This window comes from Gymnodraco acuticeps, unplaced genomic scaffold (genome assembly GCF_902827175.1).
Source record: "Gymnodraco acuticeps unplaced genomic scaffold, fGymAcu1.1, whole genome shotgun sequence".
Classification (NCBI taxonomy): domain Eukaryota; kingdom Metazoa; phylum Chordata; class Actinopteri; order Perciformes; family Bathydraconidae; genus Gymnodraco; species Gymnodraco acuticeps.
This window is the reverse complement of record NW_022990699.1, coordinates 3,277,537-3,294,208: the sequence shown is the minus strand read 5'-3', so window position 1 is coordinate 3,294,208 and position 16,672 is coordinate 3,277,537. Positions and strand designations below refer to the sequence as shown.

The window sequence follows — 16,672 nt, the reverse complement described above, 5'->3', positions numbered from 1 at the left end:
TAGCTTTTCATTTTGTGAAGTTGGTCTGCTGTGTTTATTTTTAAAATGAACCATCTGCCATGCAAACATGGAATCAGGAGTTTTGGCAGTTAGTGTCATTGCTAAAATGCTGTCATGATATTAGGGAGATTTGTTTATGTGATGCCCTGTAGCCACACACACTTGAGTTCTGTACGAGGATGTTTACACGTGTGCCGATAGCTACTGTAAGTGTTCTTCCACCTTTCCCGCCATCTTATCTAGTGGGTGTGTAGAGTATGAAAAACAATGAGACATGGGTGTGGAAGATGTGTGTTAGTGCTGTAAGCCTGACTCATATCCCACTCTCTCCTCCCTCCGTCTTCCTCTGCCTTTGTTCCCATTATCACTACCACACTCTTATCCAGTCTAGTGTGCAGTCCTTCTCACCTTCACCTTTAATTAACTCCTTTTCATTTGCTGGTTTATTTTTATTTTCATATATCTTCTTCGAGCTCATTTTTACACAAAGAATATTTCTCAGATTTTCTCCATCCCTCCCCTCCTCCTACGCACCCTGATCTCCTCCAGCTGGTACTCTCTCTTATGCCCCCTCCTGTCTCTTCACGTAATAACATTCTGATAGAAAATGGCTGACGTCTTTTGGAGGCTGTGTTACTCTACCCCTCGTTCTCTCTAACATCTCTTTTTCATCTAGGTCTTTAAGTCTTAGTTTGGTTGCTAATTGCTATTGTAAAACAGTGTTGTCCGTTATTATTTATTCCATCATGCTTCCTCCTTTCTCATCTCTCTTTCTGACCACAGAGACAGCCTCTCCTCTCCACACTACCCCCTCTCTGTAGAAACTGGAGCTATGGGTAGAGATGAATATGTCAGAGCACCTTTCTCTCTCTCAACCTTGAAACTTCAAACAAAAGTAGAGGGAATGGACAAAACTAAAATATCTGGCTCATCACAGCCTCAGGCCTAGAGCAAAAGATGAAGGTGAACCTATTCCCTCTAATTGTAAGTGCGTGTGTCCTGTATTCATATTGTTTTTAACTGAATTGACAGAACAATTGTGAAGGGCTACTTCATATGCAGCGTGAGAACTGTCAGAGATACTGAAAGGCATGGCTTTATCAAAGATATTCCATGATGTTATCAAAATAGGCTTTTAATAATAATAATAGATTACATTTGTATTGCGCCTTTCAAGAGACCCAAGGCCGCTTTACATGGTGAACAAACAAACAAACAAAAGGGGCAAATAATAATGTAATAAATAGCAATGAGTGGAAGCAGGGGGACTGTGATGGGTTAGGGGTCAAAGGCCATGGTGAACAGGTGAGTTTTTAATGATGACTTGAAGATGTCCAGGGAAGCAGCATTGCGGATCTTGCAGGAAGTGCATTCCAGATGGGATGGGGGGGGCCGCAACACTGAACGCCCGGTCACCAACAGTTCGGAGGCGAGAGCGGGGAATGGGGAGCAGGCCCGTGTCTGAGGACCGCAGACTCCGAGAAGGGGTTTAGGGATGGAGGAGGTCCGATAAGTACTGGGGGGCGAGGGCATGGAGAGACTTGTAAGTGAGGAGGAGTGTTTTGTACTAGATCCGGGACTTGACCAGCAGCCAGTGAAGGTGGATGAGGGTGTGGGTGATGTGTTGCCAGGGCTTGGTGTGGGTGAGAAGCCTGGCGGCAGAGTTCTGGACGTATTGGAGCCAGGGCTTTGTTGGGAACCCCGGACAGGACTCCATTGCAATAGTCGAGGCGGGAGGTGATGAAAGCGTGTATTCAATGTTTTTGAGGTGGTAGAAATCCGATTTGGTGACAGATTTGATGTGCGCCTGGAAGGAGAGGGTGGTGTCCAGGATGACTTCAACTGGTCTATTGTTTTTTAGTACCACAGGTTTCAATATTGCCTCTCAACTTTTCTTTTATTTGAAGCTATGCTCTATGCACTGAGTAATTAAGGTCATTTTGCACCATATGTACTATATGATACATGTTGTTGTGTATGAGTCTTTATGGAGGGTGTGCATTTCATCAGGTCTCATTGAAAGATAAGGCTCTGCTGGATCCTGGTGTGCAGCCTTGTGCCTAATGTATAGGTTTGGTGTGTGTGTATGAGAGAGTTGCACTACCAGTCAAGTGACAATTACACATGATTGTGTATGAAACAGTATCAGTTATAAAGTAAATATAGTTAGAATCAACATATAATTAGTGCTTTATTATATGGGGATTTGAGTAAAATCATATAGCCTTATATATAACGTATATGTAATCTGATTTAAGGTAATCTCCAAATGTATAATGTTTTTTGTTGAACTACAAATAACAATTGTTTATTTCAGATGATGACATTTTGGTCTTACAATTGCATTTGATACTCTTAGACTGTGTTTAGCCACGCATAATAGTTTCATACTTGCAGAGTCAGGGTATTAGAGGATGAGAACATGCTTAATTGCATACTTAGTTTTGCAGATTTGTAAATGAAGGTGTCATTACGTTGTGTTTTTAGTTGCAATCAAGTATTTGTGTCTCATGAAGCTTTTAACTAACAGTCCAGGTCTCAGTGGCTCTAATGTACATGTTGGTTGTGTTTAGCTGTTACAAGATATATCGATAAGAAAAACTTCTAAACAAATGTAATGTTACACATCAGACACTAGGCTAGATGATCTATCATATTCCAGATAATGAAGAGAATCTCTTTAATGTGAGTAGAGGAGCAAAACAAGAGAAGATAGAGACATCAAAGGGCGTTAAAAAAAGAAAGAAAACCAAAACAACAAGGAGTTTGGTCTGCTTGTTTACAGACTACAGTAAATGGGGTCTTTGCAATAAGACTAGATCATAATTGTTCCCTAAGCCCTTGTTTACTCCCTTATGTTCAACTTAATCCTGATTCACTTTGCTTTGTCCTATAACTGTGAACTAGAGAAATAAAATGAACTGGTAGTGATTCTTATGAAGCAAATATGTGAAAGAAAAGAAAGAAAAAGAAAGAAGAATACTCAGTGACCAGTAAAACAGAAATATGTTGCGATCCAGCCCTGCAGTACATATCACTAGGACATTATATGATATGCTGTATGGTTAGTAACTAAAACATGATCAGTGTTTCTTCAGGTGTTACAAATATGAAATTCCTGTCGAAGCCTTCTTCTATTCTGCTGCTGCTGTCAGTATTCCCACTTGCCCTGGATTAAGGCCTCTGCAAAGTGTGTAAAGTAATAATTCTATGTTACTCCTCTAATGCGATTAAGTGGAATCATCTTAATGATGCCATGAGGAGTAGCTTTGACAGGGCAACAGAGAGAAAGCTAGGATGACACTCACCTTTAAATCTCAGACTTATGTGCAGACTGCTTATTATTTATTTTTCATTCTGCTATTGTTAATCTGTATAAACGTTGGCCTGATTGAGGTGATAATAACCTTAATGTATCTGCATGTCGGAAGCCTTGCTAGCATTTGTAACACACACACATATTTAAGCTAAATTGCACACTCATGGTGCACTTAACATACTAACCACATCATAAAAAGCTTCTGTTGCTACACATGCTAGTGGGATGGCCATGTAGGTGTTTACGTTTTGATACTGATGAGAGTGGAAGATTGTGTTTGCTATTCTCGGAGACCGGCAGCAACAGAGGCTTAAATCTTAAATGATTGGTTGGCAAGTCATTATTTTTATAAATAGTTCTCTTTCTGCGGGAAGTGGAGCAGCCTCACAAAGCCATTTCAGCTGTTTCCATCAGATTCTCTGCAGGCCAGCACTCTCCTCTATTATTCAGACCTCTTTTTTTTTTTAAAGAAATGGGCCAAGCCCTAGCGCATCAGGCCTGCACCTGCATTGCACTTCACTTGCAGCACTGCCTGCTGCGTATACTGCATAACTGATAAGAAACTAAAAATAGACATTACACAATGCTACATCAATACATGTAGGTTTAGTTTGCTAATGTATGCGAAATATAAGTGTGTGTGTGTGTGTGTGTGTGTGTGTGTGTGTGTGTGTGTGTGTGTGTGTGTGTGTGTGTGTGTGTGTGTGTGTGTGTGTGTGTGTGTGTGTGTGTGTGTGTGTGTGTGTGTGTGTGTGTGTGTGTGTGTGTGTGTGTGTGTGTGTGTGTGTGTGTGGATACACTAAGCTTTATAGTTGCAGTTGTGTAATTACTCGTAATATGTGAATGATATAAAGTATAGAGTTCTCTATAAAGGATATTCTGCATAGTCGTCAGTTGTGGCTGATGGATTTATCTCTCGGTTATTCCCTCTTTGTTTTGATATGTATCAGGCTGGGTGGGAATGTGCAGGTATTGTTAGAAACATCCACATCTCCATCCCCATCTAAGAAGGAGGACATTTTAATTTCCGCATTCTCCTAACTTGCCTGTATATATTATATGAATGATTTTATCAATTATTCAAGATTATAAGTATACATTTATATTGTATGTTAACATATATTAAGTAATAACAAAAGAAAAAAAAAGGGAGAAGGGGTCGGACGTGTAATTAGCTAAAGCTTTGTTGTTTATTGATATCAGACAATAATACTACAGATTATTCAATTATTAATTACATATTTCGTTTTGTTATTGCATTCATTTGTATAATACTGTATCATGTATGTATCATCTTTTGTTTCATTTGTATTTTCTTTGGTTTTACACGCTCGAAAAAACTAAATAAACTAAACTAAGAGGAAATGTGCGGCTGACACCAAGGTTGCTAGTATCTCAGTACCACAAATATAATGTTTTGGAGTGTGTGAGCGTGCTAATCTGATATGAGGTTTTAAAGCAGTGCCTGCCTCTAACATCAGTCTGTCTGTGGAAACTGCTATAGAGAAAAAAAAGAGGGGTAAAAAAGCCCCCCCTTGTGGCGAAAAGTATAAATGACATGCATTTTTCTTTTGCCCCTTATGTGTGTCTGTGTCAATACATTCAATTATTTAGCATGATGCCACTCTGTATGGGGCAGTCTATTGACTGATATTATTATTGAGTTTTCTGTGTTAGTATTGATCCACAGAAAGCTGATCCTGTCCCATTTTTCGTGCTGATTAAAGCCATTAATGCCTATTCTCTCCCCCTCAGTGAACAGTTTGATTGACAAATCGAGGTTATCCATGCCTGACTATGAAGCTAGATTAGTTTATATTTATTACTAGCTTATTCTTAATCTCATAAAAAAAATGTTGGTTCATGCTGTCCCTGTGCTTGACTGGGAATAAGAGATTGAGATAGAGAGAGAGAATAGAAGAGAAAGAGAGTAGGGAGGGGGACCTTATATGAAATGTTTGGAACAATGTGGAAAATATATGCACTTTAGACAAATGTAACGCGTATATTTGGTTATGTCCTTGGTATATGGGCTCACAAAGATGGGTGCGGTTTAGGGGGGTGCAGGGAGGGGCGCTGACGGCTGCATCTGCGTCACCATGGATACAAGAGGGGGGGGGGTGTAGTGAATCTATTATGGGTACACCCTGTGAAAGCAGAGATCCATCAGACACTGCCTTTGTCTCCAGGCACAATGTTGAGCCAATCAGAGTGTCCATTACAGTCACATTGATTCTAGCTGACCAATCAGATTCCCATGCTAGCTTTGCTGCTTCCAAAGCCTGTTTTACATCCTGTTTTATTGACATTTTTGATTAATGGTCTACTGTTGCAAAGTAAACCTTGAAAGTACCCCTGCTTCTACATGCTTTTAGCTACATTTGATGATTTTAAAATATATATATATGAGATACATTTGGACATTTTAAGTTCTGTACAATTCATGGACACATAGTTTATCTTTTTGTTTATCTCTTTTACCATTACCATGTCACACCTCTTGTATACACAGAAATATATGAACACCACACACACCCTGAGGATTCCTTCCTGCAGTACTCTATATAGATGCTTTCCATGAATGACTATATTCATTGTTATAAGTTTATTAACTCACCCTGTCTGTTGACTTTGTGTAACAACTGAAATTATAATAGCAGGATTTTAAAATGATGTTTATATATTATTTCTAAATTCAACGTTTATATTGTGGAAACACATTGAGGCAGTAACCTCATTTTCAATAAAGCTGAAATCATTTGTAATCCAAGACTCAAAAGAGCACAACAAATAAACTATAAGACGAAATGGAGATAATAAATAAAACAAAAAAGGTAAATAATTACATAAATTAATAAATGTATTGTAAGCAATGGCTACCGTTTGAAAGAGAGGCAACAAAACAACATACGTTGTAACAGTCCATCAACTTGTGAAGAAACAAACAAAGGGTTGTTTAGAAAATGTATTGCAATAATAGGCCTGTGTGCCGAGTTCAAATGTAAATATCTCCTTCATTAAGCGATGACAGCTCATCAAATAGAACCCGAGCCTCAATAACACGCTGCTTCTCGTCTGTTATTTTACAGTAGAGTAACTCATTATGTGATTTGTGGGCATACTTTCCAAATGAGTGAACACCATGTTGGTGTGCCTCAAGTTTTATCTCTAGTGTATGTGCACGTGTGTGTGTTTGGGCAAGCTCCATATTGCTGTGTCCTGGTTTTCATTTTGTTCCGGCTCATGTTTCCCTGGACCTGCCCCTGTCCTACTTACTCCAGAAACCAGTGCAGTTGCAGATTTGGAAGTAAATGATTAAGTGATAGTTGGATTAAATAGGAGTGATTTATGGTCTCCAACCTCCCTTTCTCTCTCCCTTTCTTTCTCTGTCTTTGTATCATTGCTGATGTTCAGGTGTTAACCTCTGGCATCTGGTCATGTATAGCTGTTGGTGTGCATGCCAGTGTGAGTATAGTGGTCTAGGAGAGTACTATTTGTGTGGGGTTCATACAAAGTCATAAACAAGCACATTTCAAAAATCAAATGCTCCATGAGTCGTATCACAGCTGTTTATCAGAGAGTCGCCAGAAAAAATGCCCCTTTAAATAAGTCTCTGCACAAAGGAAAAGCAAAAAAAGATTACATCTAGACAAAAAGCATGATATATAACTGGAGGGTTAGTACTGAGTGAAACATGCACAGGGACTAGGTTGCCCCCTTGTGCCGTGATGAGCTCTGCTCCACACAGAAATAGCTAAATGACATCAGTATCTCGTCACACAAAGCAGGATGTAGTGTGCAGACTGCAGGAGTGGGGGTGGTCCCCAGAGCCCTGGACCAGAGAGGATTGGGTTGGGCCTGGCTGGATACAAAGGTCAGGCTTTCTGTGGGGCTGTGGGGGTGGAACAAGAAGCCGGCACTGCTGCTAAAGTGAATCTGTCATAGTGAATATGCTGCTGCAGTGCTACATTATCAATGCATGAGCAACACAACTGCAACTGTGGACAGCCTGGTATTAGTTGTTTTTGAGTGTGTGTGTGTGTGTGTGTGTGTGTGTGTGTGTGTGTGTGTGTGTGTGTGTGTGTGTGTGTGTGTGTGTGTGTGTGTGTGTGTGTGTGTGTGTGTGTGTGTGTGTGTGTGTGTGTGTGTGTGTGTGTGTGTGTGTGTGTGTGTCACAATGTGTTCTTGTTTGTTCAGTGTGATGAAAGGGCTATGTGAAAGTATACAGTAGAGTAGCAGAGACACATTTAGAAGTGGGTAGAACATCCTATGAAGTGTGTTCATTTTTATACTATTGCACTCGTAGAAAAAATAGACCAATAGGCTTCTGGATGTAGAAGGGTGTATGTTTGTGCACCATGTCTGTGCCTGAGATGGTGTTGCTATGGAGACAAGAGAGCTGTGCAGAAGGAGAGAGAAAAGGGGCGGGGGACCTGCCTTGGAGCATGTGCAGCACCCTTCCCCCATCTACTCACACACAGATGAACAGTACAGTACATGCCCTTATAAGACACATTTACTCACAAGCACACACACAGCTAATGACTATGCAAAGGTCCATCATTACATGATTCTTATTGAGGAGAAATATAAGCTTATTTGGTCGCTATATGTAGAGTTAGACCTTTAATAATGCAGTGAACACGCCTTAAAAAGTGCTGTTGACTGCTTCCGCCTCTGCCACCCCCTCCCCTCTCCTTCCGCTTCCTCTGCCCCTTTGATCACACTGCTCATGGTGCAGCCTATACTGTTCCTCCTTTTAACTTAATCACGTGATGAGGGAACTACAGACAGAGAAGCAGGTTAAAAGGCACACATGTATTTACCCACTAGGTTTATTATGCACATTTCCCTGGTTTCAGGGAGTGAGTACTGTGTGTTTTTCCAAACCCCCATTTATTCATTATTAATTATGCAGCAAATGATCATATCCTCAGGAAATATGACTATCATCAATGAATACAGAGTTAATTGATGAAATCTCAATTATTGTCCTCATTTTCAATTCAAACTTAATGATATTAGTTTCTGCATTGGTGCATATACAGAGCTATTAATGGATGAATTTACCTCTCTGCATGCTTCCCAGAGGAGCTGTATGTGGCATTGGAAGAGGGGGAGATGTGGTCAGCCTCTTTTTATGTCTCCATGACATAATCAGGGTTTCCTCCACATTGCCTACAGAGCATGCTCAGTAACAGGCCCTGACTTTGCTGGATTCAGAACGATATCTTATATTACAATACTTTGTGTGGGCAATGCAAGACTAAGCTAATTATAGACACTTGTATAGCTGTTGTTATATCTTGGTATGACTGATTGTAGTACATGTCTTTCAGGACCTACGTAAATGGCTATTTCCATTTAACCTACAAAACAAAGTCAATACCTGCAAGCCACAGAGCAAAATATGTGGTAAAACATTATCTTTATAGTGCTGAGTAATCTGCAGTATTGGTCGCCCATGTGTGTCATGTTGATTATTTGAGAAAAATAATCCAGACTAAAGTCCTTTAAGGCCAGTGCAGTACAGACAGTGACCTACAAATAAACTATGAATCATTGAATTTCATCATGGGAAGTCTGGGTCTGATGGGCCAGGTGGTGTGTGTGTTTGTGTGTGTGTGTGTGTGTGTGTGTGTGTGTGTGTGTGTGTGTGTGTGTGTGTGTGTGTGTGTGTGTGTGTGTGTGTGTGTGTGTGTGTGTGTGTGTGTGTGTGTGTGTGTGTGTGTGTGTGTGTGTGTGTATAAACAAGTAACCTAGACGTTCATTTTACTCTGTATACCGCATACTATTTTCTGCGTCCGACATTAGGAGAATTGAGCACATGCATTGTGAGCTATTATTATCATTGGATTTTGGAGTTTACGGATGACAGCAGCTCAGTGCGTGATGGTTATTAATATTTGCAAATCAAATCATGTTTCGTACAGAATGGAAATAGGACAGGAGTTTCTGAAGCCAGGGCTTAATCCTGGGATTACAAACGAGAGAACGTTCATAAACTCATGACTACTGTCTCTGTGGAAATACGGAGGAACGGTACAATACACTAAAGCTCAAGGATGTTTATGCAGCACAACAATAGGGTCCAATTATGTTTATGTATTACCCTAAAGAATGAAAAATAAAATAAAAAAGGAAAAGAGAGAGAAATGAAAGCAGTGGGAGGAAAATGTATTATTATTTTAAAATGTTTTGGCTACTGTTCAGCTTCCTGTTGCAGTTGTTTTAATGCACTGTGTTTTCTTCCAGGAATGAATTCATACAAATGTGTGTTAATACAACACAATAACACAAAACAAGTCAAAAATGCAGGATGCAAGTATCACAGGGATCCTTGGTGCAATTCACAAATTGCCTTTGGAATACCCAAATAACTAACAAACAAAGTCCCCAGATAGCATATGAATACATATATATGAAAGAGAGAGAGAGAGAGAGAGAGAGAGAGAGAGAGAGAGAGAGGACGGCAGAGAGAGAGAGAGGAGAGAGAGAGAGAGAGGAGAGAGAGAGAGAGGAGAGAGAGAGAGAGAGAGAGAGAGAGGAGAGAGAGAGAGAGAGAGAGAGAGAGAGAGAGAGAGAGAGATTTAAATAATTGCTCTTGGGTGTGTTGTCCGTTGTGCTGAAATTATATTTTTAGAAAATGGTTGAGCAGCACATATGATAATCAATATTTCATGGTGTGAGGTAAATTCTGCTTAAGAGGAGACAACATTACATTTTCACTCACATCTATAGATGTTTTCTATTTCGCCACATAGCGCCGCTGTTGATCCATCAAGAGACAGAGCACTCGGTTCTTACAGACCTAGGCCCCTCCCGTTTTCAGGCGATTGGACCCAATCTATACAGTCTTTGTTATAAAGGCAGGACGGTGGAAAACAGCAGAATTATATTCAAAGCTCACTTCGTCGATATCTTCCATACGGTTTGAAATATCTGAGCTCAGAAATATCTGAGCCTTATTTATGATTTTTTTTTTTACATTGAACAGAAACATGTCTTTGCCTTGTGGACGGAGCTATTTTGGGATATTTCTAGGAGTCTTTCTACTGGATTGTCACTGGGAAACCGTGTCGGGGCAGCTCTCCTATTCAGTCTCAGAGGAGGTGAACCCGGGGACTCCTGTTGGAAATATCGCAAAGGACCTAAACCTTAAATCACAGGACTTGGAATCACGCATGTTTCAAATTGTTACCGGATCAAAGAGAAAATTATTCGAGGTAAATGTAAAGACTGGTGTACTATATGTCAGTGAGAGAATAGACAGAGAGGAGCTTTGCGCAGAGGAACTGAAATGCTCAGTCAGTGAAGAGGCTGTCATTAATAACCCGTTGAAGCTTTACCGTATCGATGTAGATATTTTAGATATTAATGACAATGCTCCATTGTTTACGACCGATTTGCAAAATATGTACATCGCAGAGAGCTCTTTACCAGGGGTGAAATTCGCATTATCTCAAGCAACTGATGTAGATGTGGGGAGAAATGGAGTCAGTAATTACAAATTAAGCCAAAATGAGCATTTCTCCTTGGCACTGCACAAAGAAGGGGACAGTGTGTCTGCCGAGTTAGTTTTGCAGAAAGCTTTAGACCGAGAGAAGCAACCTGTGATCACAATGACACTGACCGCGGTAGATGGAGGAAATCCTCCAAAATCAGGCATTTCACAAATCGTTGTTCATGTTTTAGACAATAACGATAACCTTCCAATATTCACCCAGACGTTGTATAAGACTGAAGTTTCAGAAAACACGCCTCTCGGTACAATAGTAATCACTGTGAACGCCACAGATGCAGATGAGGGCCTGAACAGTGACATTGTATATTCACTAAGAAGCAAAGATCAAGATCACGTACTTGATATGTTTGAAATTGATAGTCAGACGGGTGTTATTAAGGTAAAAGGTAATATTGACTTTGAAGAAAAAAAAGCTTTTGAGATACGTGTAGAAGCCAGTGATAAAGGGCAGCCTCCAATGTCCGCTCACTGTAAAGTGCTGGTAGAGGTAATGGACATAAACGATAATGCTCCTGAGATCACCGTGACGTCACTACACACCACAGTGAAAGAGGACGCTGAGGTAGGCACTGTAGTTGCTCTAGTGTCAGTCCTCGATAAGGATGGTGGGGAAAACGGTGATGTGAAAATTCTAATTAAAAACGAGGTCCCACTTAAACTCGAAACAAACTACAAGAATTATTATTCTTTGTTAGTTGACGGGCCCCTGGACAGAGAGAGAGTCTCTATCTACAATGTAACCATAGTGGCCACCGATAAAGGAACCCCATCACTCTCCAGCACGAGCATACTTTCCATACACGTGTCTGATATAAATGATAATGCACCGCTGTTCCCAGAGCCGCTAATTAATGTCTATGTGAAGGAAAACAGTGCAGTGGGAGGAGTCATTAAAACAGTGACTGCAACTGATGCTGACGTTGACCAAAACAGACACGTTAGCTATTCTCTTTTAGATCGTAGTAATCCGTTGTCCTCAATGGTGAACATCAACTCAGAGACTGGAGATATAGTCAGCCTGCAGTCTTTTAACTATGAGGAGTTAAACACGTTTCAGTTTAAAGTGCAGGCCACAGACTCTGGTGTCCCTCCTCTCAGCAGCAACGTGACTGTGAACGTTTTAATTCTGGATGAAAATGACAATAATCCAACAGTCCTCGCGCCCTATTCTGAGCACGGCTCCGTTAACAGTGAGAGCATCCCCTATTCTGCTGAGGCGGGATACTTTGTGGCAAAGATCAGGGCTGTAGACGCAGACTCTGGATACAATGCGCTGCTTTCGTATCACCTCTCTGAGCCCAAAGGAAACAACCTCTTCCGGATCGGAACCAGTAGCGGTGAAATCAGGACTAAGAGGAGAATGAGTGACAATGACCTGAAAACTCACCCCTTGGTGGTGTTGGTTTCTGATAACGGAGAACCCTCCCTGTCAGCTACTGTCTCTATTGATGTGGTGGTGGTTGAAAGCACAGCTGACATCCAGACCCAGTTCAGACATGTAACCATACAGGAGAAGAGCTTCTCTGATTTGAACCTGTATCTGCTGATCGCCATTGTGTCGGTGTCAGTGATCTTTCTGCTGAGCCTCATCAGTTTAATAGCTGTCAAATGCCACAGGACAGACGGCAGTTTCAGCAGGTACAGCGCCCCAATGATCACCACCCACCCTGACGGGAGCTGGTCTTACTCTAAATCTACTCAGCAGTACGACGTGTGTTTCAGCTCAGACACAATGAAGAGTGACGTAGTGGTTTTCCCCGGACCGTTTCCGCCTGTAGATGGTGAACTGATCAGTATTAACGGAGGAGACACTTTTACCAGAACTCAGACTTTACCCAACACAGACAAGGTAAGACAAATATGAAAAAGCAACACGTTTCATATGTGCTATTTAATTCTACAGGTGTACCGCTGAAAGGGAACATGTTCCTCCGTGCTCCTCTTTACTTATACGCAAATTATTTCGGATAACTTTCAACATTGTTATTTATAACAGTTTTTTAAAAATGTGTTGTTTTCGAATCATGGGCTAAGGTACTGTGGAAGTAACAAAATACTTCCGAGAGCACTACAGTACTTCTATTTCGTTGTCCATGGTGCTGAAATGAGCGCTACCGTTTAGAATATTTTACGAGTGCATAACAAAATACAATTCTGTAACAATGCAAAATAATGACTCATGATGAAGCAGGAACTATGATAAATGCATGAACTATTGCAACATAACATGTGTCCTTACTACAGTTGATGTAGTGTGTATCACGAGCATCCACAAGCCACGAATAACTGAGTCACATCTATAATATTTTGTATCATAACAATGTAAAAAAAAAATGGACATATATCGATATATTTAGTGAACCAGAAAGTAGCATTTCTGTTTTAGTGATATAAAGCATTATAAATGCATTATATTTGACTTTAATGCATATTAGTTGAGGTGTTAATAAGTGTTACCAAGTTGCTTACATTGTTTTATTATTATTGATACGTGATGTCGAAGAGATTTCACCACAATTGATTGTGTGATAATCAGAATGAGAATCATTGCTTTGAATCATAATCTCATTGCCATGGTGCATACGCTTAACAAGAAACGGAGAATGCAGTATGGTCTATTTGTAATTTATATTTGTATCCTGTTTTTGTACAAATACGAATATTTCGTTACGTTAATTGGGCACTTGGACAGTTATTTTGTGTTTTTCAATTACGTATCTTTTCTTGAGAGTTCAGATATTAAGTGATTTTTGTTTTTGTTTTCAGTGTTGAAAGTAATGATTTTAAATGACCACACGGGGACATTGTAGACCATCACATTTTCAGTGCCTCTTGGTTGCTTCAGGCTCCTCCCACATTCAGAGGATAATTCTGTTTCGCTCAGCTTTGTTACAAAGAAGTGCAGTGAAAGACTATAGCTTGAGTGGACATCATTTCGTCTGTTACCCCTTAAACAAGCAAGGACATGGATTTTGGCACTTAGTTTCATCCTTAATGATAAAACGGGATTTTGGAGATAAGCATCCATATGCTCTGTTCACGTTGGATACAAATATGTCACTGCGGAGGATACGGAGCGCCTTTAGGATTTATATAGTCCTTGTTCTTTTGGATTGTTGCTGGGAAGCGGTGTCTGGGCAGCTCTCTTACTCTGTGTCAGAGGAGGTAAACCCGGGGACTTCTGTGGGAAATCTCGCTAAAGATCTAAATCTTAATGTACACGAATTGGAGGCACGTATGTTTCAGATTGTAAGCGGATCAAAGAGAAAATATTTCGACGTACATTTAAAAACGGGCGTTCTTTATGTCAAGGAAATAATCGACCGTGAGGAGCTTTGTGCGAAGGCTACAACATGCACTGTCGATGTAGAGGCCGTGATAAACAATCCACTGAAGCTTTACCGATTCGAGGTAAATATAGTTGATATAAATGACAATGCACCATATTTCCCTGAGAATGTGCAGTCTCTTAACATTGCTGAAAGCACTGTGCCAGGAGGGAAATTTGGATTCATAGGGGCGTCAGATCTCGACGTTGGTAAGAATAGTGTTAGTACTTACAAGCTCAGTACAAATGATTATTTTTCTTTAGAGCTTCAAAAAGGAGGAGAAAGTGTGTCTGCCCGGCTTGTACTTCAGAAAGGTTTAGACCGAGAAAAACAAAATACTGTAAGATTAACAGTGACTGCTGTCGACGGTGGCAATCCACCTAAATCAGGAACGTCTCAAATGATCATTAATGTTTTAGATAATAACGACAATGCTCCAGTTTTCACTAGCTCTTTATACAAGGCACGGATTTCTGAGAATTTAGAAATTGGTAAAACTGTAATAGTTCTGAATGCAACAGACACAGATGAGGGATTAAATGCTGAAATTGAATATTCATTGAGAAGTAAAGGCCAGGATCACATTTTAGATTTATTTCAAATTGATTCCAAGTCTGGTGCAATTTTAGTCAGAGGTAAGATCGACTTTGAACTAAATCCTGCCTTTGAGATCCACGCACAGGCCAGTGACAAAGGGCAGCCTCCGATGTCAGCAGACTGTAAAGTACTGGTAGAAGTATTGGACCTAAATGATAACGCTCCTGAGATCACTGTGACGTCACTACTAAACACTGTGAAGGAGGACGCAGAGGTAGGAACTGCTATAGCACTAGTTTCTGTGCTGGACAAAGATGGTGGGAAAAACGGTGAAGTAAAGGCAGTCATTGCAAATGATGCCCCCTTTAAATTAGACACAAATTACAAAAATTATTATTCGTTGGTAGTTAATGGTCCGCTTGACAGAGAGACTATATCCGAGTACAATGTCGTTATCGTAGCGACTGATGGAGGGACTCCGCCTCTCTCCAGAACCAACATAGTGACAGTGCATGTGTCTGATGTAAATGATAACCCGCCTCACTTCTCAGAGCCATTCATTAATATTTATGTGAAAGAAAATAGTCCAGTAGGAGCAGTAATTAAAACAGTGACTGCAGTTGATATCGATATCAGTCAAAATGGCCAGGTGAGCTATTCCTTTTTGCAAAGTAAAAGTGACTCAGTCCCGTTATCTACAATGTTGAACATCAACTCAGAGACTGGAGATATAGTCAGCCTGCAGTCTTTTAACTATGAGGAGTTAAACACGTTTCAGTTTAAAGTGCAGGCCACAGACTCTGGTGTTTCTCCTCTCAGCAGCAACGTGACTGTGAACGTTTTAATTCTGGATGAAAATGACAATAATCCAACAGTCCTCGCGCCCTATTCTGAGCACGGCTCCGTTAACAGTGAGAGCATCCCCTATTCTGCTGAGGCGGGATACTTTGTGGCAAAGATCAGGGCTGTAGACGCAGACTCTGGATACAATGCGCTGCTTTCGTATCACCTCTCTGAGCCCAAAGGAAACAACCTCTTCCGGATTGGAACCAGTAGCGGAGAAATCAGGACTAAGAGGAGAATGAGTGACAATGACCTGAAAACTCACCCCTTGCTGGTGTTGGTTTCTGATAACGGAGAGCCCTCCCTGTCAGCTACTGTCTCTATTGATGTGGTGGTGGTTGAAAGCACAGCTGACATCCAGACTCAGTTCAGACATGTGCCCATACAGGAGAAGAGCTTCTCTGATTTGAACCTGTATCTGCTGATCGCCATTGTGTCGGTGTCAGTGATCTTTCTGCTGAGCCTCATCAGTTTAATAGCTGTCAAATGCCACAGGACAGACGGCAGTTTCAGCAGGTACAGCGCCCCAATGATTACCACCCACCCTGACGGGAGCTGGTCTTACTCTAAATCTACTCAGCAGTACGACGTGTGTTTCAGCTCAGACACAATGAAGAGTGACGTAGTGGTGTTCCCCGGCCCGTTTCCGCCTGTAGATGGTGAACTGATCAGTATTAACGGAGGAGACACTTTTACCAGAACTCAGACTTTACCCAACAATGACAAGGTAAGACAAATATGAAAAAGCAACACGTTTCATATGTGCTATTTAATTCTACTGGTGTACCGCTGAAAGGGAACATGTTCCTCCGTGCTCCTCTTTACTTATACCTGATACGCAAATTATTTCGGATAACTTTCAACATTGTTATTTATAACAGTTTTTTAAAAATGTGTTGTTTTCGAATCATGGGCTAAGGTACTGTGGAAGTAACAAAATACTTCCGAGAGCACTACAGTACTTCTATTTCGTTGTCCATGGTGCTGAAATGAGCGCTACCGTTTAGAATATTTTACGAGTGCATAACAAACTACAATTCTGTAACAATGCAAAATAATGACTCATGATGAAGCAGGAACTATGATAAATGCATGAACTATTGCAACATAACATGTGTC

General features: G+C 40.7%; 3 protein-coding genes across 6 annotated transcripts in view; all 3 read left to right on the top strand.

Annotated features, from left to right (window-relative positions):
- Window positions 1-16,672, top strand: part of LOC117555896 (protocadherin alpha-C2-like) — a 206,894-nt gene that overhangs the window by 53,606 nt on the left and 136,616 nt on the right. The gene's annotated exons all lie outside the window — the stretch shown is intronic.
- Window positions 10,555-13,029, top strand: LOC117555908 (protocadherin alpha-3-like). Its single transcript, XM_034230958.1, has one exon. The coding sequence runs from the start codon at window positions 10,735-10,737 to the stop codon at window positions 12,706-12,708; it is 1,974 nt and encodes a 657-aa protein (XP_034086849.1). The 5' UTR covers window positions 10,555-10,734; the 3' UTR covers window positions 12,709-13,029.
- Window positions 13,768-16,599, top strand: LOC117555898 (protocadherin alpha-3-like). Its single transcript, XM_034230948.1, has one exon. It carries the CDS (start codon window positions 13,839-13,841, stop codon window positions 16,293-16,295), a length of 2,457 nt encoding a protein of 818 aa, XP_034086839.1. The 5' UTR covers window positions 13,768-13,838; the 3' UTR covers window positions 16,296-16,599.

Excerpts from the sequence above, each read along its gene's own strand:
- LOC117555908 (XM_034230958.1), top strand. The coding sequence starts at position 10,735 with ATGTACATCGCAGAGAGCTCTTTACCAGGGGTGAAATTCGCATTATCT.
- LOC117555898 (XM_034230948.1), top strand. The coding sequence starts at position 13,839 with ATGATAAAACGGGATTTTGGAGATAAGCATCCATATGCTCTGTTCACG.